The following is a 25366-nucleotide window of genomic DNA, read 5'->3' on the forward strand; positions in this document are numbered from 1 at the left end:
AATTAAGACAATGCATGAATATACTGGTTACCAGAACAAGAAGATATTTATGAAAAATATTATTAAGAAAACTACACAGAACAATCTCGTATCATTGTATCATACTCAATTCAGAGTCCATGGTAAATTATCAGAGATCCATGGTTTGGTGGATATCAAAACAGAAACTACAATCATTATGACACTCCACAGGAACCACAAAACAAGGCAAATTAACATAGTAATGATTGTCAAACACTAAAACTGTTGCTTCAAACCCAGAGAAAAAATCAGTTACCTGCTTTGGCCTCCCTCTGATGAGGAATTCAGATCCAGTGAAGTAACTCAATCTTTGGGTTTTAAATTAGGACCGTCCAATTCGAATCCGTGATAAACCGAAGTAGAGCGCACACATTTTGACAGATGAATTCGAATCGTGAAGCAATCTCGAGCATCGGATTGGAATCGGACGGCCCCGATTCAAAACCCAAAGATTGAGTTACTTTAGGGGATCCGGACCCTCTGATGAGAGGGTCTTGTGTGTGCGTGAGAGAGAGACCGGCGAGAGGATACAAAGCGACAGGAGAGAACGAGGGAGTGGGAGTGGGAGATACGGAGCAAAGGGAGAAAGGGCGACCGACGGGAGGAGGAGATACGGAGCAAAGGAGATGGCGACCGACAGAAGGGAGAGATATCTATGCGATTCGGCCAAGGGAGAGAGCGATCCATGAGAGGAAAGAGACGACGGGAGGGAGAGATCGATGCGAATTCGCCGAGGAGAGGGAGACGGGAGCGTTTGGAAGATACACAAAAACACGTCAAAAGAAATAAACGGAAAGCTAACGGGAGCGTTTAGAAGAGACGGAAGCGTTAAAAACGAATTAAAGGAAAACTAACGGAGAAATTGATGCAAAATATAATACCGATTTTACCCTTCAAAGAATGAACGGCTATGATTCGTCCGTGCAAATTGAGCGCTGTATTTTTTGGTCCACGACTGACTCACTCTAATATTTAATCGTGAGTATTGACCATCCCAATGAAATGAAGTCAAACGAAAGATATTTCTCACCTGCTCGCAGAGATTTAGTACTCCACATGAGGCAGAGGGATTTCCATTCAACACCTTCCCCTTCGCCTTACTCTAGCAAGATGAAGTGAGCTTTATCTTCCCTTTTGCTCTACTTTTCCCCTCTTCTTTTTTACCGTTCGAACTGCTTTTCATTGTTTGAATTTAGAGGAAATGTCTTTCTTTGGATTCGATTTTAAAGTCTGGTGCTGTTCAGGTTTAGAGAACATATGCTTTGGCCTTATTAGTCTCGTGGTTTTCATTTTGATAATAATTTGGACCTCAATCCCTTTTACGACAGTGAGAAATGTTTTATTGAAATTTGAATTATTTTCTATGATCTAAGCAATTGATTTCGAGGGTCAAGGTATAGGAAGTGCTGTTCTGGCCTAAGAGTTTCCAGCATTAATTACAGTATAAAATGTAGTCGACATGCTGCCAAAAAATGAAGCTAAAAGAGCTTAAATATGTACCAATTTGGAACCTAAGTTGATGTCACAAAAATTGAAATTGAAATTATACTAATTATATGATCAGAAGATAACCATAATCAAGTACTTCTTTCCTACTTCATAGTTCATACCATTAGCAGAGAAATAATTAATATGTTTACCTTAACATAGGATAGCATAAGGATCCCATAATTTATTAATTTGCTTTTCTCAGAGCCAAGAAGATATTCGGCTTCTCAATTTCTCTTGTGCTAATAAACTTAGCATCGATACTGGAGCGAGCAGATGAGACTCTCCTTCCGGCTGTTTACAAAGAAGTTAGCGAGGAATTTAATGCCGGCCCAACTGAGCTTGGCTACCTCACTTTTGTAATGAGCTTTGTGCAATCTATTTCTTCTCCGATAGCAGGTACGAAAATTAGAAGTTACAAGGCAGGTTGGATTGATTTGTGTCACTTTGTTAACCAGACCAGATCATAGTTTGAAAACAGTTCAAATTAATTAAGGTTTTTGTGTAAAGCAACACAAATATTTTGCTGCAAAATGCTGTCAGGCTCTCAGCATTTATCTAATTTGGTGGAAGCATTTAAAATTTTGAAGTATTTCTTTTGGTTGTTTGTAATAAAGGACATATTCTCCAGACCCTATGTCAAATCAAGTAAAAATGGCAAGCCTTATGGTGTTATTTGCAAAACACATGAATTAACCAGCGGTCAAGTTTATAAGGTTCATCGGACACAATTATGAACTCAGTGTGTTGACAATTTGACATGACCCGAAACTTCACCTAAAAACCAGTTTGATCCATTTTGACCAATCTAAACCACTTTGTTTTCCGTAATTTTCTCCTTGTTTCAGGTGTGCTTGCTCTTCAATACGACCGTTCAACGGTGCTTGCAGTGGGTACCGCATCCTGGGCTGTCTCAACTGCAGCAGTCGGGATTAGCCAACATATCCAACAAATCGCATTCTGGCGAGCGGTAAATGGATTTGGCCTTGCTATTGTTATTCCGGTTCTGCAGTCATTCATTGCTGATAGCTACGGAGATGGGTCCCGCGGTGCTGGTTTTGGACTATTCAGCTTTGTTAGCATGATAGGTAGAATAGGTGGTGGCCCACTAGCAACAATTATGGCCGGAAAGGACTACTGGGGGATACCGGGGTGGCGGTTTGCATTTCTTATGATGGCGTCAATTAGTTTGCTTATTGCACTTCTTGTGCATTTATTTGTTGTTGATCCGAGAAAAAATTCACCCGTCTATCTTGGTTCTGATGTTGAGGCAGAAAGGTACATACTTGGTAAACAATGTTTTTTGGGTTATCATTTTTATCCTGTGAATATCATTTATTAATTGGTAGTTGATATCATTTTGATCTCTACTGATTAAGAGCATACATTTTTATCTAATTTGTTTTATTTATACAGTGAGGCTACGATACTTTGCAAAGTACGAAATGGTCCGTGCTATGGATCAATATCTTTGTTTACAAAGTTCAAACAATCAATCAGAACAGGTCAATAATGTACTTAGAGACCAAATTTTACATTTTTTAGAATTTTTTTACTGTTTTTTAAGATAGTAAAAAATTACCTGATCTAATGATTTTGATCCATCCAAAAGTAATGATTTTCTACCTATTTAAATAAAAATAATAAAAATATTCTAAAAAATGTAAAATTTGGTCTCCAAATATATTTTCATATGGAGATCATGTTGAGTGGTTTGGATCGACTGTTTGGACTTTGTAAATGGAGATATAGATCCATAGTATGGACCAATCCGTGCTATGCATAGTACCATAGCCTTGTAGTTGATATCATTTTGATCTCCTCTGATGAGGTACATTTTTATTTATAACTACCCGTCTGCATTCGGCAGGTCATCTCTGATTGGAGGAGGGAAAGATAGTCTATTGCCACCTTCTCTCTGGGGTGATTCATGGATAGCAATTAGATCAGTCGCGAAGGTGAAAACATTTCAGATCATTGTCTTGCAAGGAATAGTTGGCTCTCTACCTTGGGCATCCATTGTTTTCTTTACGATGTGGTTTGAACTGATAGGTACACAAGTTCGACTTAGATTAATTCACAACTTTCTTTACGGTGAAGTATTTATTGTCCTCATTTTTTCTTTATGGTGAAGATTTTTTTTTTTATTTAGAAATAAAATATTATTTTCTGCTGGAAAGTAGTCGGGTAGGTTTTCGCAAAATAGGTAACACCAGAAAATACATGGGCATATTGCATGCACCGTAGAATTTCTACGTTGCAACCAATATGCCCATGTTTACACCAAAAATAGGGTTTAATGTTGTGTGGTTAGGTGTGAAAAATTCCTTGCACCATGAGATTTTTTCTACGGTGTAACTGTGCGAGCATTATGCCCATGTTTACACCGTAACAATTTTCCGGTGTTACCTTTTTTCGAAAACCTACCCGACTACTTCTCTTTCCAGCAGAAAATAATTTCTATTTTCTAAATAAAAAGAAAAAAATTGGGACTCTAAACTGATACCCGACTGTACAATTTTAACAGTACTTAATTGCATAGTAGCCCAACACTGCAGTTCTGTTTCGCCTAACTACCAAAAATTCATACACCTTATTCCATATATTAATATTTTGCATTTTTGTCTCTCTTCTAGGTTTTGATCACAAGAGCGCAGCTGGCTTGATCAGCCTGTTTGCCATTGGATGTGCATTCGGGTCATTTGGCGGTGGGCTAATAGCGGATTGGCTATCACGATACTACCCTGATTCAGCCCGTGTAATGTGTGCTCAGTTCAGTGCCTTCATGGGCATTCCCTCCTCACTAATCCTTTTTGTAGTGATTCCGCAATCGGTAGACTACTGGTACACGTATGCCACAACTCTTTTTTTCATGGGTCTGACAATCAGTTGGTGTGGGACAAGTGCAAACCAACCCATGTTTGCCGTGGTGGTACCACTGAAGCACCGCACTATGATTTATGCTTTTGACCGTGCGCTCGAAGGGTCATTTGCGTCTTTTGCTACCCCAGCTGTTGGTATGGTTGCAGAGAGAATTTATGGGTACAACTCAAAATCTATTAATCTGGCAAATGGGTCAGTCCAAGGCGCACTGGCCCTCTCGAGAGGACTTCTGACAATGACAGTTGTTCCCTTTGGTATGTGCAGTCTGTTCTATAGCCCCTTGTATTTTGTTTTCAAGCGGGACCGAGACAGTGCTAGGATAGCTAGTAGTAAGGAACAGGAGCTGGAGTTTACCTAATTGGCCTTAGTGAGCTGTGTGATCACTGGATAGTATAGAAGCGATGAGGAATTTTTCTAAGATCCTCTTTTTCAGGTTCTTGATTTTTTGTTGCAAAGGGATCAGCTGCATTATTTTTTTTTTTCACTGCTGCTGCTTCGCAATGGGATGTTACTACCGAGTGATGCAAAATGGCATGTTATTTTTGCTTTGTTAAATTATCCTAGAATATATGTATTATTTGTAGATTTCTTTATTTCGTTTGTTCATGCTGTTGTTGTTTTAGTATTTATTTTGAAAAATGTAACTATCTGACAAGTTGGAAAACTCAACGAATGATGCTATTGATTTCAAGAAATTACTCTAAAATACTTTCGAGAGGAAAAGCTGTAGGCCAAAATTACTGTTTCCTAAGTTTGGAAATATATTAATCGCTGATATTAATTTTGTGACCTTTTTGGTGACCTCAATTATTCCTTTATATGTTGCTTTGTTCTTTGTTCCATTATCCACATATGCATATGATTCATATACAATTAACCTTCTTTTTTAACTGCCTTTTGCAGTGCAATCTAGTTTATGCTTTCTTGGTGAGATTTCGACTTCATCTGTAATAAAATATTGATCGTTTCAACAACACAAAATTGCCTCTCATGCATTTTTGTAGAGGGTAAGGTAGTCTAGCAGCGCAATTACAGGTAGACGTATCTATGATTTTTTTTGTTTTTTTGGTTAAATTCCATAGGCACTTCATTAACTCCAACAAGTAGCTTACAGGGTTTTTACAGAATTGCACCTATAATATATAAAAAAAAAAACACCTATAAGACCTGTTACAAGAGTGTCCTTAACAGCTGCTATATTCAGAGAATGGAGGGAGGGTGAAACCAGTATAAATGAACTGTTCAACGGGCGCTCTATAAGCCAGTAAGTGAGCCTTTGTGTTCTCTTCTCTTGGTATTAATCTGCAGCAAAAATTGGAGTGTGCTTTCAAAATTAAGGCGATCTTGCTCAACTCTGTGTAGCATCTCCAGTCCAGCACTTGTATTTCTTGCCACCTTCTTGTAGGGTCAAAAGTAACCACCAGCAGTTTTGAGTCAGTGAAGAACTGACTTTGTTCAATTTTTAGAGTGACCACTTGTTCCATTGCCATCAACAATGCTGTGACCTCCATTTGGAATGGTGAAATGGTGAGTGAGCATTTTGAAGACCTTGCACTTCATACACTACGAGTTGCCGATTGAGTTGGATCACATATGCCGCTCATCCTTTTCCTGACGCATCAAAGGAACCATCCGACCACACACAGTACCCCTCCTGACACTGAGACAGTTGTATTTCTATTGACGAGGGACCAGCAGTTCGGTCAGTTGTTGCACCCGCAGACTGATTGGGTTGATCACATGCCACCAAGGTTGTAGCAATGATGGTTGCTGGCACGGAAACTACATCTTGGAAAACCTGTTTGCACCTGGCTTTCCAGATATTCCAAGCTAGTGTCATGAAGAATGCAATCTGCCCTTCGGTCAGACAGTTCCAGAGCATGGCAAGGATTTGAAGCAAGTGTTCTTGAGGTAATTCCGTTGTTCTCAAGCCTAGAGGGGACATGAACCAAGATGCTCTTGAATGGGGGCAGTGAAGCATTGCATGAGCAGCATCCTCTGTTTGGAATTGGCACAATTTGCAGTGTGGTGGGATAGTGCGTATTCTTTTTGAAAGTGTACCAGCTGATGGCAGAGCACCACTTTTAGTTTCAAAATTTGTCTATTTTTTAAAACGGATGCGTTCACAACAACATTTAACATGTTTATGACTTTTAATCCCTCAAATATCTTTAATTTACTTTAGTTAGAAACTGAATATTTCTATGTATTTGTGTTATCTGAGAATTGGAATTTTTGCTCATGTGAGTTTGTACTCGTGTGTTCAGATATTTTCTATGAATAGACAAGGATCAAATTTTTTATTCTTACATATTTTCTATGAATGCATGTGTTCCACATCCTTCAATTGTGAACATGTGCATTTTAATTTTGTTGTAAATGTGTGTGCTCATAAGTATATATAGACATATAGTCATATAGAGTTGCCAACTATTTAAAACCGAAGATGATGATGATGATAATGATAATAATGATAATGATAATGATAATAATAATAACAATAATAATAATAATAAAAAATAACATTTGAACAAATTATATATTTTTTTCTAGTCCGGTTTTTAAATAATAATAATAATAATAATAATAATAATAATAATAATATTATTATTATTATTAATATTATTATTATTATTATTATTATTATTATTATTATTATTATTATTATTATTATTATTATTATTATTATTTAAAAACCGGACTAGGAAAAAAAATATAATTTGTTCAAATGTTATTTATATTTAGGGAAAATTTCTAGTGTACCCATATAAACTTTTGAAATATTCAATTTCTCCATCAAAACATCATAATATTCAAAATCTCTACAAAAACTTAACGTTCTTTCTTTCTATCCCCTTTTATTTTAATCTCTTATTTAATTATTTTTAAATTTGAATCGACAAATACGTCCTTTGATTTTAAATGGTGGTGTCCTTTACTTCTAATTGTCTTCTTCTTCCCCTATACTTCACTCATGATATTTCCTCCCCTATACTTCACAGATTAAAATTGATATAAGCCTTATAAGTTTTATTTAATGATGGATTCAGCCTTATAAGGTAGTTATATAATCTGGTTCGTATGATTTTATTTACTCAGTAGTTCAAGCCTTCAAGGTCTTACATGAACCTGTTGTTTGATAATGAATCGTGAGTATTATATTTTGAAAATGATATAAGATTAAACCGTATACTTTTTGAGTCGTCCATTTAAACTTTTTCGGATTTATAGGATTGACATACAATCTAGTTTACATTTTAACCTGATTCTGATACAATAAAGTCTTATATGATTTTGTTATTTAGTAACGAGTCGAAAACACTCCAGTTTCCCCTTTTTTTAATTTAATCTCTGTTATTTGTATGTTATGAAGATTAGATAAAGTCTTATATGTTAAATAATGATTCCTTAATCAAGACAACGGTAGAACACTTAACTTCATCTTTGTATAAAATGGGAATTACCAGGGTCTGTTTTGAAAGTTTTTCTTGGGTATCTTGTCAGTACCCCCTTTGCATATTGTAAGGTTCGAAACTGATTGAACTTTGCCTTTCACTTTTCTGAATTATTTTTGAAAGTACAGTTATGCATCTTGTTGAACAAATTAACTAAAAGAAGGTCAAGGTATAAGGATTGCTCGACATGAATTGCGTGCCAGGATGAGTTGGCAATAAACGAAATATAGCATCAAAGAAATATTCATGACCGGTACCAAAGGGTCTGGCTTGGACCAGATTGGATCTGACTGCGTTGTTAACTGAGATATCAATTGTTGGAAGGGAAGAGGAAAATATCACGTGTATAAGTATTGAGGAAGAAGATATTTTAGAAGTAAATCAGTAAATGAAACCTCCATTTAAAATTAAAAGATATATATGTCAATGTAAATTTTAAAATAATTCAATAAGAGGTTAAATAATTAAAAAGAGATGGAAGAAAGAATGTTAAGATTTTGTTAAAATTTTGGATATTATGGTATTTTGTCAGAGAAATTAGTTATTTCAAAAGTTTATAAGGGTGCCTTAGAAAATTTTCATATATATGTATACTATTTTATCGGGCCAGTTGTCAAAAAAATTAAAAGAGTTATTAACCCTTCAAAAATTCTTTGATTTCTTATTTACCCTTCAAATTTTCATTATATCTTATTAACCTCCAACTCTCACAATTATTTCCTATTTGCCTCCTGAGTTGTTTAGATTAAAATCAAACAATAAATAATTTGTTATTTCCGACTATGCCTCTCTGTCTCCAACTGTGTACTCTAATGGCTTCTTGTTCATTTCCGACTATGCTTCTTGTTCATTTCTCTTTCAACTTCTAATATCAAAGGACTACTCATTTATTTCTCTATCTACTTTCTAATTCCTTAACTAAATCTTTCAAAATGGACAATCAAAACAGTCGGATCAAGACTCCATTCAAGCCAAACGAATATGATACCGAGTACCAAATCCTAGTTACTTTTGGGGTACTCTGATAAGTTCTAACTGAGCAGTTTCGTTGGATTGTGCAGATTTGATTTGATGCCATCACTGGGCTGGACAATTATATGCATATAATCTAGATACTGAGGCTTAAACTCCAATACTCTGTGATAGATTTTGTGTATTATTTGTATAGGGCCTATGGGCTTTTGAAGCGAAAAAAAAAGAAAAGAAAGAAAAGAAACTTTGATTACAACCAAAGAAAATTGAGTTATAGTGTAATATAAAATCTGTTACCTTCCAAGTTGTTGCACATAGCTATGGAAATTTTAATTTTGTATTTCATTTGTCGTTTAAATCTAGCTAATTTGAATGTCATGTTTAGAGTTACCAAATAAATTGATTAGCTCACAAGTAATCATATGAATTGAAATTTCAAATAAATTTTATCTAGGGAGGGAGACAAGACCTCTTTGAATGATGTAGTTAAATAATTACAAAACACTAAATGAGAAGTTCTTTAATATTAGAAGTTGAAAGAAAATTGAACGAGGAGCCATTAGAGTACAGTCTTGAATTAATTTTTAAATTTGAAAAGGAACATAGTTGGAAATAGAGGGGCACAGTTGAAAATAATAAATTATTCATTGCTTGATTTTAATCCAAATAACTGAAATGACAAATTAGAAAGGAGAGTTGGAGGTTAAATAAGATATAATGAAAACTTGAATGGTAAATAATAAATCAAAGAGTTTTTAAAAGTTATATAGAAAATTAACCCAAAATAATAAGAAGAAGAAGAAAAAGTGAAAAACAGATTTGTTTGACCGTGCTCTTGTTGACTTGTGCGACCACCTCTTTTCCCTCTTGCCTATACGCTATACATCTCTCTCGCCTATACGCTATACATCTCTCTCATGGAACTTGTCAGACGAATACTATTGGCAGCGCCTGCCAATATTTCAAAAGAGAGAGAGCGAGCGAGCGAGAGAGACGTCGGGGAAGAAAAATGGAGGCTGAAAGAAATCTGAGCCAAGGAGGAGAAGAGGAGGAGGAGGAGGAGGAGGAGGAGGAGGAGGAAGATGAAGAAGAAGAAGAAGAAGAAGAAGAAGAAGAAGAAGATGATGAGGAGGAGGAGGAGGAGGAGGAGGAGGAGGAGGAGGACGAGGACGAGGACGAGGACGAGGAGGAGGTGTTCGTCACACCTCAATCGAGCATAGTTTCCAGATATTCATCGCGTGCCGAGAAGGTTCTTCTTCTCTCAATCCTTCCCAAGTATCTTGGTAACGGCGCCTGGACTGTACCGGGTAGTACTGTTCGGTATTACTGGTACCGCTCTGGGCTGGTACCCACATATTTGTCTGGTGCAATTCTTGATTCGTTACTGAGTTCATAGTGCAGTCAATTGAGCAGCTGCACCTTTGCATTTAGTCAATTTTGGTGTAATTGTTTCTCCATTTTGTGTGCCCGTCATGTCTCCACTTTTTAATTTTCTATTAACAAAATTTCTAAAATCTGTATGCCAAAATAAAACTGTTTGATGTGATATATATTATTTTCTCTACTTGCACATTAAAAATTATCACTTTTCAATTTTGATTTTATATGAATCCATAAGATTAACAATTAATGTCCAGAATTTATCCATGTTGGTGTTTTTTTTTACAAGCTCTTGATATAAATCAAAACAAAATTGAATTGTCATGGTCTTTTGTGTGTGCATAGAGAAAACAATGTAGATCATATCTAATGGTTTTATTTTGACATTTAAGTTATTGTAGCTCTAAAAATGGAGGCATCTAAACCCTCCTCTTTTTTCAGATACTACAATGTTTTTATAAATGCCTATTTTGAGTGTAGTTGTTCAGATTTGAGATTTTGCTTCACATGTCTTTTTATAACAGGAGATGAGGGAAGTTTGTTCAGAGCTTCTGAATTTAAAAGAGGCGGCTGTATCTCAGCTTTATAATACCAGATCATGCTACCAAGCTTTTCAAAGGTAATATCAGATAGATTTTTAATTATTTAATTACTTCTCAGAAGTTTCTCAACATATGTGACACGATATGTTATCGATTCTACAATTTAAGATAATTGAGGATGTCATATGTGACTTATTTTTGCTAAATTTACGTGCTGTAAAATATTTTATTTGAACAAATTTGGGCGGATAGTACCTGCACATTAAATATTTAATCTTATATTAATGTAGATTTTCTCATGAGGCTAAAAGAGTGAATGAAGTCGTAGTTGAACTGAAGAGCAACTGTTCAGTGCACAAAAGCCTAGTTCAAGATCTATCGTGTGGCATCACTAGTGAACTAAATACATGGGAAAAAATTTACAGAGAAGAAATTGTTGACCTTGAAAATTCTGATTTAGAAAATCTCTTAAATCTCGATAGCGACAATCCTCAAGTAGTCTTTTTACAAAATTTAGATATGCTCATTGCAGAGCGCAGAACCGAAGAAGCGTTATCTAAGCTTTTGGATTCAGTTGCAGTAAGTGAGATCAATTCCTTTGAAATTAGTAAAAGAAAAGACATGCTAATCGAGCAACTAGTTGCCATTTTCAATCAGCCATGCATTATATATTCAGATTTAAAGAAAGCTTTAGAAGCATTAATTAAACTCGGCAGAGAAGCCTTAGCCCAAGAATTGTTTTTGAAGGTATTTGCTTTGCGTCTCCAGAGAAACATTGACCTTTTTCTCCCATCCTGTCCAGTTCTTCCCATTACATACACAGCCACTCTTTCGCAACTTGTTTTCTCAACAATTTCCAAGGCAGCAAACGAATTTAACATGTTATTTGGAGAAAAAGAACCTCGTTCAAGTCTTTTGGTCAAATGGGCTGAGTCGGAGATAGAGCATTTTGTAAATCATGTCAAAGAGAATGCTCCTTTGCTTGAAACCACAGCTGCACTTTGTTCGGCTTGCATTTGTATTCATGCCAGCCTTAGTTACTGTGCTATTTTGGAGAGTAAAGGTCTGAAATTGTCAGATTTAGCACTGTTTCTATTGAGACAGTACATTGAAGAGGTAATTGGCGATAATTTCAGAAGAGCAAAGAGAATGGTTCTTGATCTTTCGAGCGAAAGTGGTACCTTGGATCAGTCCTGGCCAATAGGATTGCATTTCTCTGCTGATGCACTCACAAATATTTTGCTGACAAATATTGTAAAGAAGTTTATGTCAATTATTAAAGTAAGTCTCCTTTATTTAATGGTTACTTTATCAGAAATGAACACCTTCTCTTCTATGAGTTTGGGCCAATCATTTTTCTATTTTGGGGGTTCATTCATTTAATTAGAGCATGAATAATCTACTGGTTTGATGTTAACTTCTGATTTTTTTGTCATTTTTGTTTTTGTTTACACAACTGTAGGATTGCTAAAATGCAGTATTGCAATTCTGGATCTGATAGTATTAATTGCTTCTTTTGTTGGTCCAACTAAGCAAATATCAATGTTCAATGCAATTTTGTTTCATTGTTCCAGGATATTCTGGACCAGCTAACTCCGATGGCCATATTGCATTTTAGACCAATTATCATGAGAAAAATACACCAATTATTTGATAAGTATGTGAATGTAATGATCAAATCGATTCCGATTTTCTCTGAAGATGGCACCATCATTTACCCAAAAGAACCGATACATTTCAAGGCTGAAACTGAAAGGCAGCAACTAGCACTGTTGAGTTCTATTTCAGCAATTGCCGATGATCTCCTGCCTATGGCCATTTCAAAAATGTTGTCATCTCAAGGGAAATTGAAAGAGCTAGAGGACGGGATGGAAAAATTTGCCTCTATTAGTAAAGAGTATAGAAACTGGAGGCGCCACGTCCATCATTCATTAGATAAGATTAGAGTTCATTTTTGCCGGCAGCATGTCTTGAGCTTGATTTATTTACGCAAAGGAAAAGCAGAGTTGAGTGCACATGCATACTTGAAATTAGAAGGTGATTATCTTATTGGAGACTTAGAGCCGCTTCCATCATTGCCATTTCAGGTCCTTTATTCTATATTGTTTCCTTTTTCTCTTTTTTTCTTCAAACTGAGTAGGGTTAAAATGCCACATTGTTTTTGTGCCCCAATCATGCCTATATTCTTATCTTTGTTTTCAAAGTCCAAACAGCTTAACACGATCTCCATATTAAAATGTTTGTAGACCAAATTTTATATTTTTTGGAATCTTTTACTTTTTTTTTTTTAGATAGTTACAAAATTATTGTTTTCATAATATCCAAAAACAGTGATTTTGTACCTATCTAAAAAAGTCGAAACAGTTGATCTGAACCACTCCTCCCGCTTTTTTTTAAAAAAACCCTAATCAGACTTTTCTCTCTTTTTGAATTATGAAGCCAAAGACCAACATATACAAATCACATTACGACTATGGTATGGCATTAGGTGTTCTTTTATATATTCATGTTATCCCTGGTATCTAATGCCCAAATAAAATAGGCCACTTTATCTGTTCGCTGTAACTCAATTCCCAGTTTTTATCATTTACTGGTTATCAGAACCTGCATCAGTAGAAAATTTTGGGCATTCAATCATAAAAATGAATTCAACATAAAAAAATTTACACTAGGCATAATTTCTTGATGCTTATCGGGCAACATAAAATTATATTCTTATTTTTGAATTGTAGGCACTATTTGCAAAGTTGCAAAATCTTGCAAGCATAGTCAATGAGGCGCTCATTGGGAGAGAAGAGGCACAGAAAGCACTACTCTCAGGAATAATTGAAGCCTTGTTGACATGGTTATCAAATGATCAGGAATTCTGGGAGTTGATGGAAAACAAATCTCTGCAATTCAATCAAGTAGGATTGCAACAGGTACCTTCTTCCATTTTTTTTTTTTTTTGAGTGAGGATATGGTAATATGTATATTACACAACGGCTCGTGCTATGAACTCATATCTCCGTTTTTTAAGTCCAAACAGACAACCTGAACCATTCAATATGATTTTCAAATGTAAATGTACTTGCAGACTCAATTTTACATTTTTAGAATTATTGTACTCTATTTGTTTAGAAAGGTAGAAAATCACTTGATTTGAAAATTCTGGACCATTCAAAGAAGTGATTTTCTACTATCTAAAAAAATTAGTAAAAAAGTTATAAGAGATGTCAAATTTGCTCTTCAAGTACTTTTTAATATGAAGATCATCTTTATCTGATCGATTATTTGAACTTTGAAAATAGAGATGTGAATCCATAGCATGAGCCGATCCGTAATATGCACAGTACCATAGCCTCACTCAAGTATCTATACAGTATTGCAAACACATCCGATGTTTATGGCTTTCTGAAGTACATGAGCATTGTGGACTTAATTTACAAGAAAGGGTACAAATAGGATTTTATTTTTCTAGACCACAAACAGCATCATAATATATAGCTTGTATTTGTTTGCCCTTTTTTTGTCTTGTGTCCTTGTAACTCTACATCTGGTAATTTCTTGAATGGGGAAAAATAAACATAATAGTTATTTCACCTAGGGATACAGGGAATTTTTTTGGTCCAATAATATAAAAATAAAATAATATTTCATTGTTTTATTCCCTGTTGTTAAGAAATTATCTCTTTCGAAAAAAAAAAAACTCATGGATGGTTGCTGTGACTGCAGATAAATAAGAAATTCTATATGCAAAAATACTGCTCTTTGAGTTCCAAATTTCTATCACAGTATCATTTCTGGGCCAAGTTTGTTTTTTCTGGAATATGTATATTGAACATTTCATAGTTATATTTATAATTTTTCAGGGATATAATTATTTGATTGTGCCCTTATTTCAGTTTATTCTTGATATGCACTTCGTCATTGAGATTGCAATGTTTGTGGGGTACTCTTCTAGAAAGATCCATCAGCTTGTGTCAGCCATTGTCACTAGAGCAATTGGAGCCTTTGCTTCTAGAGGTGTTGATCCACAAAGGTAAATGAAAAAAGAAAAGAAAAAGAACATCAGTTCTGAAATTTTGATAATCTTTTGCAATGACCAGTATTGTACTTGGGATTGGTCAATCATTCTTTAACTGGATTTGACATGTATCTAATACTATCATCATGTCACAAAAAAGCTTACTAAATCAGTTTAAGAAAAAAAAATTTATAGGGGGGGATTTCATGTATGCCCCTCAAAAACCTCAAAATTGCGTATTCCCCGCTCTAAGATTCATAACCGGCCAATTATTGTGGTTGTCAGTTCAGCTACATATATTCATAAGCTATGTATTTGCCCTGTCTAAACATTTCTCTAAAACAAGCTACATATTTTTTTTAATAAAGCGTAAACTAGATATTTTATAAATTTTAAATTAGTTTTAATATAAAAGGCTATAAATTAGTATATTTGTGTGTTTTTGAAATTTAGAGGGGTCAATATGATATTATGAATTTTGGAGGGGGAGATACGTCATTTCGAGGTTTTTGAGGCGTGTACATGAAATTCTCCCAACTTTATCAAGTTTACTGGTAGAGTCCCTGTAATTACCTTTGTTGAATAGTCTTCATTAAACAATAACTGATACCGTTAAATATTAAAGAGTGCTTCACGAAGATGAATGGTTTTCTCATGCCGCAAAATCGGCAATAAGGAGGCTGTTGCTGGTTGTACCAGTTTTAAGGAAGTCGTTTCGATCATACGATCGCAACATCAATTTGCATGACAAGGTTTCGGACTCTGGTTACATGTCATCAAGCTCGTCAGATTTGGAATCTAATTCTGTAGATTCTTTTGCCTCATTAAACAGCGCTGAAACCCCTAATTACTTTAGTAGCAACGAGTGTTGAACAGATTACATTTTTTTTTTTGTTCAATTTTTCGTTTATTTGTTATCTGATACATTGTTTCTATTTTTGTAAAAAGAAAAGTGTGTGTATACATCATCAAATTTGTAAAATTAATTAGATCGTTTCTGCTGTACCTCGGATGTGCTCATGTGCATAAAGAAAAGTTCTCTCTTCTGTTTTTAACACATCACGGGTAATACAAAAGTTTAGCTGAAATTTGGAAAATTGAGAATTATAGAAGAACTAAAGTAACATGAATTTTGCTGAAATATAGTTAGGTCGGTGATTCAGATTAATAAAATAATGTCTCAAAAGATTTATAATGTACCAAAACTATCAGGAGAGCGTTGCGAGTCCAAATTGAAGCACTATATTCTCAAGAAAGTACCCGTTGCATGGGAGCAAGTGTTGAATTGGTAGGGAGAAGAAAATCAAGGAACTTCAAATTCATAGAATCTCAAATTCAAAATTCATATATTGGGCCAACTTCCAAATAAGTGCGCATCATGCAATAATTAAGGGAATTGGATTTTGTCCAATTGGCTTTGGAGAAAATCACATCCAATGTTGGACCTAACCGTCTAATTTGTATTAAGATTCGTGCAAAATCTAAACTGTTGGACTAAAACTGTTGATGAAAATCTTAAATCAAATTGGACGGTTTAAGACTGCTTTTGAATGAGACTTTGTCCCATAATTAAGAATGTAATTTAAGAAAGCTTTGGCACTTGGAAATGAGGTTTGCTCCCGGGTACCCCGGGCCAGGCACGGGTAAACCCGTGGCGGACAACGGGTAGATTGGGTACAGGTATAATGGGTACTCGGGTAGAACGGGTACGGATAGACGGGTTTTTTTTTTTCAAAAACTCTACCCTACCTGTTTTATACCCATACCCGTCTTGGGTTCTGGGGCCGGGCAGGCCGGGTAGGGGCGGTCCGGTCCGGTTTTTTTTTCTTTATTTTTTTTTACAATGTCATACGAATATTATTACGTGTTTATAATTCGACTTTTAAAATCTGAATAGTTCAATATCAAATAGTGTATATATATACATAAAATTATCAAGTCACATCTTTATAATTCCTAAATAAATAAAATTTGTAACTTATATATAAAGATTATTCGTGCGAAAATTTGTATATTTATTCGGCTAAGTACAAATCTATTTATTTATTTCTTTACACGAGTCATTTTATTTTATTTTCAAATTCTCATTCTAATTATATAGTTTCATAATTTATTTATATCTCGAAATTTTTAGTTTATATTTTAAATTGATAATATATTTTCTAAACATTAATTTTAAATTAATAATATATTTTCTAAACGTTTATTTATTTTTAATAGGTTAAATAAAATATAAATAAAAAATATCTTAAATCAATTACTTTAAAACAAAAAAATATAAATAAAAAATTTATTAAATCAATTACTTTAAAAATAATTATGAATTATTTTAAAACAATAGATTAAATAAAAGTTACCCTCCTTTTTTTTGGGCTTAGAACCGGCTATGTAAAATAATATAGGCGGAGTTCTAACTTTTTTTTTGTTAGTAATTATTCTTTACAATGAATAATTTTTAAACTAATTGAAATGTTTAAAAATTATAATTTAAAAAATAACCATAAAGATTAAAAAAGGATAGAAATTTATACCGACACTACCTATCTAGAAGTTTGAATTCATATACCATTGTTTACTCTCTTCCACACCGTCTGAATCCGAATTAGCCCCGGGCCGCGGCACGGTACCGCTTTCTTCAGTGTCGACTCCGGATGATGATTCTCGTTGATCTCGATGTTGATTGTGCTCTTCAGCATCAATCCAATCTTTCAATCACACAAGTCTCTCAAAAAAAAATTGTGGATAATTAGGTGGTGGCATTTGGGAGGAACTATCAAGATAATTTTGTGAATAATTTTGTGGTGGCATTTCGGGGCCAAAAAGATCGGCTGACATTCTCGCGATGTCGTCTTGCACCGAATCGCGATGCGATGACATTTTTTATACCTATATAAAAAACTAAATGTAAATTACTTAACATATTTTAAAAAATATATAATCTTATTATTTAACCTATTAAAAATAAAACCAAAATTAAAAAAATAAAATCTAACATATTAAAAAATAAATCTAACATATTACATTTGAATTCGGATAAAATAGCTAATATGTATTACACAATAATTAAGTTTGCATTATGAAATAGCCAAATGTGTGTTTTGAAGGTTTGGATTATAAAGTTCGAAAAATTATGGCAGTTCTAAAAACATGTTTTAATTTGGTAAAAGATGTATAACAACTATCAATAGTTGCTTCATATATACTCTGCAAGTCTGCATTACGGAATAAGCAATGTGCAGTTAGCAATAGTCAAATAATGCACAATATTAATTTAAGCATGTATTTTGAGAAGTATGGAGAAGGAGAACTAAGGAAAGAATGTAAGGAGTGAAATAATGACGGCTTATCATGTCCTTTTTTTTTTATAACTCATCTAATCTAAATTAATTAAACAACTGATAAAATTTGAGTGAAGTTATCAGAAAAAAAAAAAAAAAAACACTCAGATATGAAATTGTAAAGAATATGATCGAAAAGGTATTCGAACTACTCTAATAATTTTTTTTTTTGGTTTGGGACTGTTATGGTTGATAGCATCATGTCCTTTGAATTATTTTTTGTGGTTATTTCTTATGTTCAAAAGAAATGAAGATAACAAAATGAATCTTCTGTGTAACTGTAAATGCATATATATATATTTTTTTTTTTCAAATACTGAAAAGCTATTCAGAAAAGTAGCTGAAGTTTCAAGTTCGGCCCACTGAAACCCAAATTTGCTCGGAGAAAAAGAGCAGCCCAGTTATGAATTCCAACTATGTGCAATTGTCTAAATTTCAGACAATCAAACTGCCTTCGGAGTCTCCCCTCTCTCTCAGCCTCTCGTCGTCCTCTTTGTTCTCACTTCCAGGATCGCGCCAGTTGAGATCCAAAGCCCAAAACCCTATCGAGCTGCGTCAATGGCGAAGCAACGACCATCCTTCCTCCTCCTCTTCGCATTGATCAACCTCATCCTCTCCCCGCTCCCTGCCTTCTCCTTTTCCGGCGAGAACCCCACCGCTCGTCGACTCCTCGTGCTGCTCGACGATCTAGCTCTGCGCTCTTCCCATTCAATTTTCTTCAACTCCCTGATCTCGCGTGGCTATCAGCTCGAGTTCAAACTTGCCGATGATTCCTCCCTTTCTCTCCAGCGTTATGGCCAATCCCTCTACGATGGCCTCATTCTATTCGCTCCTTCAGTTTCTCGTATGTTACTGATACCTCTATCTGTCTGGGACTCTATTCGATCTGATTTTAGTTCATTGTGAAAATCGATCCAGGATTTTGTTGCTGATCTAAATTTGGGTTTTGCAATTCTGTAGGATTTGGCGGATCGTTGGATCAGAATAAGGTTCTTGAATTTGTTGATGCGGGACATGACCTGATATTAGCGGTTGATTCATCTGCATCCGATTTGATCCGTGGAATTGCCACTGACTGCGGGGCTGATTTTGACGAGGTAATAAAGATTAAGTTTTTTCAATATCTTTTTGCTATGATTTTGTTGTGTTAAGTTGTTTCATCTCATGTCTTCCCTGTTTTATTTTTATGTATTGAGTTGATTTCTTTGCTTGTGGCAGGATTCTGAAGCTGTGGTAATAGACCATCTCAGCTATGCGGTCTCTGATACCGAAGGGGATCACACTCTCATTGCTAGTGATAACTTTATTAAGTCGAGTGTTATTTTTGGCGACAAAGCTATTGAGGTCAAATCTTTACTAAACAATATTTGTGCCCCTTTTATGGAGTTTACTTCTGTTATTATTTTTAATTATTATCAACATCATTTTTTTTTAAATTCTACTGAGATCTTTTCACATTATGGGCAGAGATCATCCAATGTTTGTTGTTTGCAATTAAACCTTTAGTGTGGGAACCTATTAGAAATAGCTTACCAGTATGTTAGAATCAGAGAGTTTGTTAGAATCAGAGGCTTACCAGTCGGTTAGCAATTAAGTATGCTAACTAATTGCTTTGACCAGTCAATAATTCCTATACAATATTGCCAACCAACTGGTAAGCCTCTGATTCTAACAAACTCTCTGAATCTAACATACTGGTAAGTTATCTCTAATAGAACCTATGGTGAATTTACCAAATGATAATTAAATTGGTTCCAATTATTTTATATACTTCTAAACTAGTTCATATAGACTTGAGACTTGATCTGACTGCATAATTCTCCTCTGCTGGAAGTTACTTAGGAAATAACAAAATTGATGAAGTTTTAATGAAAATTTGACAATGGTTATACTTACATGCACTAACCTGATAGCTAGGTGTCCTTTGGCCTTCACAAATATCTTATGTTAGTTGCAGAAGTATAAATGTTAAATATTACTCGCAGATTCAATAATTTGTCGGATTAATTCCAAAAAAGAACTCTTTTTGTGCGTTTTATGTCTGATGTTAATCAATCTAATTTGCAAAGATGAGATATCTGGTCGGACCTATATCATATCAGAGAATTTAATTTAATTTTATTTCATTTGAAATTTTTGTGTTTAGTAAGTTGCACAACATACCTTTTTCTGATTACTGGTCTTACAAAATCCACAGGCACCAATCCTCTTCCGAGGAATTGGACATTCAGTTAATCCTGCTAATACTCTGGTAAGACCTCTTTTGTTATAATTTCCCTCTTTATCAATTTCTTTCTATCGCTTCATTTCAGATGCACTCTTTTGACAGGTATTGAAAGCTCTCACTGCCTCCCCTTCAGCATACTCAGCCAATCCGAGGTCAAAGTTGTCAAGCCCTCCTCCTCTCACTGGCTCTGCTATCTCTCTTGTCTCTTTAATGCAGGTAATGAATCAATTATATTTTATTTGTCCCTACAATTGGGTCAGTTCCAAGGTGTACTACTACAGAACCGTTATAAGATGTATCCGTTGCCATTCTAACAGTTCAAATTGTTGAACCGTTATGAAATGCCCAATCTCTTGTAACGGTTCTGCTATTTGAACCATTAATGTATCTAGTTGAAGCTCTACTAAGTATTTTTTTTTTCCTTAGGAACTGTTAGAAATTAGTTCGACTTATTTACCAATATGACACAAAGGATATGCACCAACTGTTTTTTATAAAAAAAAACGTCTAAAACTGTTACGGAATGGGTGTGGTTATGTGTTGTTTTGTAGTAGTTATGCTTATAGACTTTGTTGGGTTAGGCAGGCCTAAAAGTACCTCAGACAAATGGAGAGGGCTAAATTAATGAAAAGCAATCTTAAAAAGGAAGCAAAATAGAAAAAAGATGATGAAAATGTGCATGGTACAATTACCATTATATCTTATAGCTTATACCTGAGACTGGTGTGTATAATGTGTCAATTCTATAATTCTACCATTTTTTGGCATTGAAGTTTCTCTTGTTGTTATGTGTCCATACTAAGCTTAAGATTTTATTGTTGGAGTTATTTATCATGTTTGAGTTTTATATGCTTGGTTCGCTGTTCTTCATGTGATGGAAACATGAATTAACTAGATTTTTCCTTCCATATAGGCTAGGAATCATGCACGTGTGCTGATATCTGGATCACTAGAAATGTTTAGCAACAGGTGTATTATAATGTTTTACGTTGAATATTGATTCTTATCTTTTGTTTACTTTTATAGGATTCATGTTTATTATTGACTTTCTAATGATGAATCTCTTCTTTGCTTATTTCCCCTATTCCCTGAACCAGATTTTTAAGATCAAGTGTACAGAAGGCTGGAAGCGACAATTTGTAAGCATAGTCCATTTTAATTATTTAAATACCTTTACTTGGCTGTCTAACTAGTCTGATTAAACTTGGTATGTCCTATATTTTGCATCTGAAGTTTTTTATGGCGAAATACAACAGGTATGAAAAATCTGGCAACGAGCAATTTGTGACTGAAGTGGCGAAATGGGTTTTCCATGAAAGGGGTCATCTAAAGGTGAATTGATTAAAAACTATAATTATATTATTTGACATTGTTGTTACCCAACCCATTGTTTCTTGGTGCAAATTCTGTTATTATTTAAATGATAGCATAAGAGCTAAATTTTCTATAAAAACGATAATTAGAGAGAGACTGGGGCCATAAAGTTTTCTCTGTCGTTTTATTTTGAAGCTTACACATTTCATATCCAAGTTGCGGTGCTTATAATGATTATATGCTGTATGATCCAGGCCATTAATGTCAAGCACAACAAAGTAGGAGAAACGACTGAACCTGGCATGTACCGCGTAAATGATGACTTGGTAACTACCTAGCTTCTCTTAGGCTTCAAAGTAACAAACCTGATATTGAGGCTATTGTTTATTTGATTCATTCAATGGTTATGTTTCATTTAAGGAATACTCTGTTGAAATCTATGAATGGTCTGGAAAAAGTTGGGAGCCGTATGTAGCAGATGATGTTCAACTTCAATTCTTTATGATGAGCCCTTATGTGTTGAAGACCATGTCAACTAACAAAAAGGTCTGCTTTTATCTTAACTTTACCATTGTAATAAAGAAAAAAAAGAGCTGCTTGTGCTAACTTATATCTTGATAACGCATCGGAATCTTTACTGAGCAGGGTTCAAATGCCTCATGTCTTTCATACTCATTCATGCCTCACATCCTTATCCGTTTTCAAAGTCAAAACAGTCGATCCGAACCACTCAACATGATCTCCACATTAAAATGTGCTTAGGGACCAAATTTTATATTTTTTTAAGATAGGTACAAAATCATTTTTTCAAAGTCAATGACTTTTTACCTATCTAAAAAAAATAGTAAAAAAAAAAAAATACAAATTTGTCTTCAAGCATGTGTTAATATGGAGATAATGTTTGTTCGGATATACTGTTTGCTCATTGAAAATGGAGATAAGGATGTGAGGCACGATTGAGGCATGAAAGACAAGGTGTTTGAACTCCACTCGTATTTACTCGACGCGCTCAAACTGACTTTCATCTTGATGACAAATCATAGGGTCTTTACTCAACATCCTTCAAGGTTCCGGATGTATATGGGGTGTTTCAATTCAAGGTCGAATATGAGAGACTTGGATATACTAGCGTCTCTCTTGCAAAGCAGGTTTAAACTTGTACCTTTTAAGTTGGCTGGGTATTTTGATTGATTTTCTTTCATATCACATGGGACAAACTTTCTAATCTTGCGTTTTAATATTGCAGATTCCAGTGCGGCCATTCAAACACAATGAGTATGAGAGGTTCATACCTGCTGCCTTCCCGTATTATACAGCATCTTTCTCAACGGTGAGTCTACTCGTTCTGTTTTTATCTTTTGCCTATGGGGAAATTTATTTTTTGTTGTTTTATATGAACATTATGAAGCAATACTATACTATAAGCGGTTATTGACTATGAAATTACTATTTGGATTGCAGATGGCAGCATTCTTTATATTCTCCATAGTGTATTTGTATCACAAGTAATGCTCTACTGGTTTGAGTGGGGCTCTACTCTACAGTTCAAGATTATAAGCTGTGCTTCAATTTTGTTTTCGGACCCTTAGGTCTATGAAATGACATTTATAGAACTCTCATGGTTCATTTTTCTTTCCTTTTCTTAATTTAAGCAGAATTTTTGTGCCACCAAGCCTAATATTTCTATATTTGACGATGTGGTTCTGGTGTAGTTAGTTAGGAAGACTTTGCTCCCTTTTAGAACAAACCATTTGTTGAAGTTTATAGAAATTCCTTAGTGAGCAGGGATTATATTATGGAGTAATTTATCAATTCATAAGAGATCAGTCAGAGTACTATTTGTTTTCTCTATTTGATATTTTGGTATGTATGGGGTGAAGATTTTGACAGGATAGAGTTAAAACAGCGCTGCACACTCTTTTGCTAGAATCTATGGATAATTTGGATAGAAAATAAGAAATATCTTCCACAAATGATTGAATAATGATGAAACAGAGAATTGAGTGACATCGAACATGTTTCACTTGTTAGAAAAAGAGTTAAATTCCGCAATTCTATTCTCTCATAAGCATATTCCATCTATAATAAATGAGAAAAGGTTTTCATCCACCAGATTTTGTCCACCATCTGTTCACTGCCTTATCCAATACCGGGTTCAACTGTCTTTTAACTTCCGACGGTCCCCACTTTCTAACGGACCTATTTAAACAGGTCATCGTGCGATCCGTATCTTCCTTTTTTTGAATTTCATTTCCGATTCTGTCATTTTCGACTAAAAGCTCATTCTCTCACTACACTTTACCGACTAGTCCCATTAGTCTTTCTATCTTCTCTCTCTCTCTTTCTCTCTCTCGCCGATCGAACCTAGGTTTTCAAAATCCTCGCTATTTCTTCTCCGTTTTTCGACGAAATAGCTTTTTCTCAGCGATCGACTAATATCCACGCCGTTGTTTCACTGTTTCTCGCCGAACTACTTATCTCTACGCCATTGTTTTATCGGGCAACCGTTTCATCGCTCAATCGGTGGATCAACTGAGTGTGATTTCGAATCCTTTTGAAGAAAAATGAAGAAAATTACTCAAGGTTACTCTTATTCTCCTTATTTTCAACACATTTGGGATATTTTGAACAATTTCTTTCTGAAATGTTACGATTTTGTGAGTTTTCAGTTTAGATTTGCTATTTTGATCTTTTAATTTGTCAGATTTAGTGCATATACTGATAGGTTACCAATTTGTCACTCAAATTTGAGAGTTTGTGATTTCTAAGTTATTTATGAAGAATTGATGAAGTAATTTATTCAAATGAGTGTTGTTGTTGTTTACAAGTTTCGATTTGATTTTTATAGTTTTAAATAGTCAGATTTACTTAATGCAGTAATTTTTTATCAGTTAGTTACTGTAATATTTGATTTTGTTATTTTAAAGAGTTTATATGTTATATTTACAGTATTTAATTTACTAATTTATTCTTATTGTTTAGTTGATGAAAGTGATTTTGTTCTAATGTTTTGATGTAATTTTGTTTCTCAGATTCAAAGACTATAGCAACTCGCGCATCACCAGATTTGCAGAAATTGTATTAAAATTCATACATTTGTTATTTTTTAACACTAATTTTTTTTTCTCAGGTGATTTGAAGAAAAATGAGAAAGGAAAGGGTAAATCTGCAAAAAATGTCAGTCAAGATGTGGAAGTTCCAGAAGGTTATTATTATTCATTTTTTTTTGAAGTTTTATAATAACATTTTACTATAATGAGTTAGATATTTTACAGTATTGTATGAAATTACTTTTCAGAAGAAGTTAAAAGGAGGAGGAAAGGAAAGGGTAAGGTTCAAGAGGGTGATAGTGATTCTGATAAACAAGAAGGAAAGGGTAAATTTATTTGTTATTTAAGATTATTAAATGTTTTTTATATCATTCAATAGTAATTTCACAGTATTGATAAACTTGTTTTGAAAGTACTTATTTTTTTATTTTTTGACACTTGTTTTAATAATTGCATTAGCAATTTGACAGTATACATGTGTATGTTTCACAGTATATGTTTGATGTTGTTTCATAATGTATTATACAAATTTATTTCATAGCAATTACTTCGGAGCCAATTTTACTTCATTCATTATTTATTTTTACATCATTCATTTCTTTTTTTATATGTTAATTATTTGACACTTGTTTTAATAAATACATTAGTAATTTGACAGTATACATGTTTATGTTTCACAGTGTCAATTTG

General features: G+C 34.3%; 4 protein-coding genes across 4 annotated transcripts in view; 3 read left to right on the forward strand and 1 right to left on the reverse strand.

The window, feature by feature from the left end:
- The window catches only part of LOC144574619 (putative galactinol--sucrose galactosyltransferase 2), a 61659-nt gene that overhangs the window by 3678 nt on the left and 32615 nt on the right, over positions 1–25366 (reverse strand). The window lies entirely within an intron of this gene.
- Positions 1008–5201, forward strand: LOC144574621 (uncharacterized). The gene is made up of 5 exons (XM_078324630.1): positions 1008–1136; positions 1715–1908; positions 2358–2787; positions 3380–3561; positions 4146–5201. The coding sequence occupies exons 1-5, from the start codon at positions 1024–1026 to the stop codon at positions 4748–4750; spliced, it is 1524 nt and encodes a 507-aa protein (XP_078180756.1). The 5' UTR covers positions 1008–1023; the 3' UTR covers positions 4751–5201.
- Positions 9725–15752, forward strand: LOC144574962 (exocyst complex component EXO84C-like). The gene is made up of 7 exons (XM_078325075.1): positions 9725–10068; positions 10724–10818; positions 11032–12022; positions 12316–12828; positions 13474–13662; positions 14626–14762; positions 15373–15752. Exons 1-7 carry the CDS (start codon positions 9829–9831, stop codon positions 15617–15619), a joined length of 2412 nt encoding a protein of 803 aa, XP_078181201.1. The 5' UTR covers positions 9725–9828; the 3' UTR covers positions 15620–15752.
- On the forward strand, positions 18471–23477 carry DGL1 (dolichyl-diphosphooligosaccharide-protein glycosyltransferase 48kDa subunit family protein). The gene is made up of 13 exons (XM_078324633.1): positions 18471–18929; positions 19046–19182; positions 19304–19429; positions 20283–20336; positions 20415–20528; positions 21226–21281; positions 21410–21451; positions 21569–21644; positions 21881–21952; positions 22047–22172; positions 22670–22774; positions 22873–22956; positions 23088–23477. The coding sequence occupies exons 1-13, from the start codon at positions 18644–18646 to the stop codon at positions 23133–23135; spliced, it is 1326 nt and encodes a 441-aa protein (XP_078180759.1). The 5' UTR covers positions 18471–18643; the 3' UTR covers positions 23136–23477.

This window comes from Carex rostrata, chromosome 23 (assembly GCF_964058835.1).
Source record: "Carex rostrata chromosome 23, lpCarRost1.2, whole genome shotgun sequence".
Lineage (NCBI taxonomy): Eukaryota > Viridiplantae > Streptophyta > Magnoliopsida > Poales > Cyperaceae > Carex > Carex rostrata.

Excerpts from the sequence above, each read along its gene's own strand:
- LOC144574621 (XM_078324630.1), top strand. The coding sequence starts at position 1,024 with ATGAAGTCAAACGAAAGATATTTCTCACCTGCTCGCAGAGATTTAGTA. Across the intron at positions 1,909-2,357 it reads TATTTCTTCTCCGATAGCAG|GTGTGCTTGCTCTTCAATAC; the intron begins GTACGAAAATTA and ends TCCTTGTTTCAG. Across the intron at positions 3,562-4,145 it reads GATGTGGTTTGAACTGATAG|GTTTTGATCACAAGAGCGCA; the intron begins GTACACAAGTTC and ends TCTCTCTTCTAG.
- LOC144574962 (XM_078325075.1), top strand. The coding sequence starts at position 9,829 with ATGGAGGCTGAAAGAAATCTGAGCCAAGGAGGAGAAGAGGAGGAGGAG. Across the intron at positions 12,023-12,315 it reads AGTTTATGTCAATTATTAAA|GATATTCTGGACCAGCTAAC; the intron begins GTAAGTCTCCTT and ends TCATTGTTCCAG. Across the intron at positions 13,663-14,625 it reads ATCAAGTAGGATTGCAACAG|TTTATTCTTGATATGCACTT; the intron begins GTACCTTCTTCC and ends CCCTTATTTCAG.
- DGL1 (XM_078324633.1), top strand. The coding sequence starts at position 18,644 with ATGGCGAAGCAACGACCATCCTTCCTCCTCCTCTTCGCATTGATCAAC. Across the intron at positions 22,173-22,669 it reads CCATGTCAACTAACAAAAAG|GGTCTTTACTCAACATCCTT; the intron begins GTCTGCTTTTAT and ends GACAAATCATAG. Across the intron at positions 22,775-22,872 it reads GCGTCTCTCTTGCAAAGCAG|ATTCCAGTGCGGCCATTCAA; the intron begins GTTTAAACTTGT and ends TTAATATTGCAG.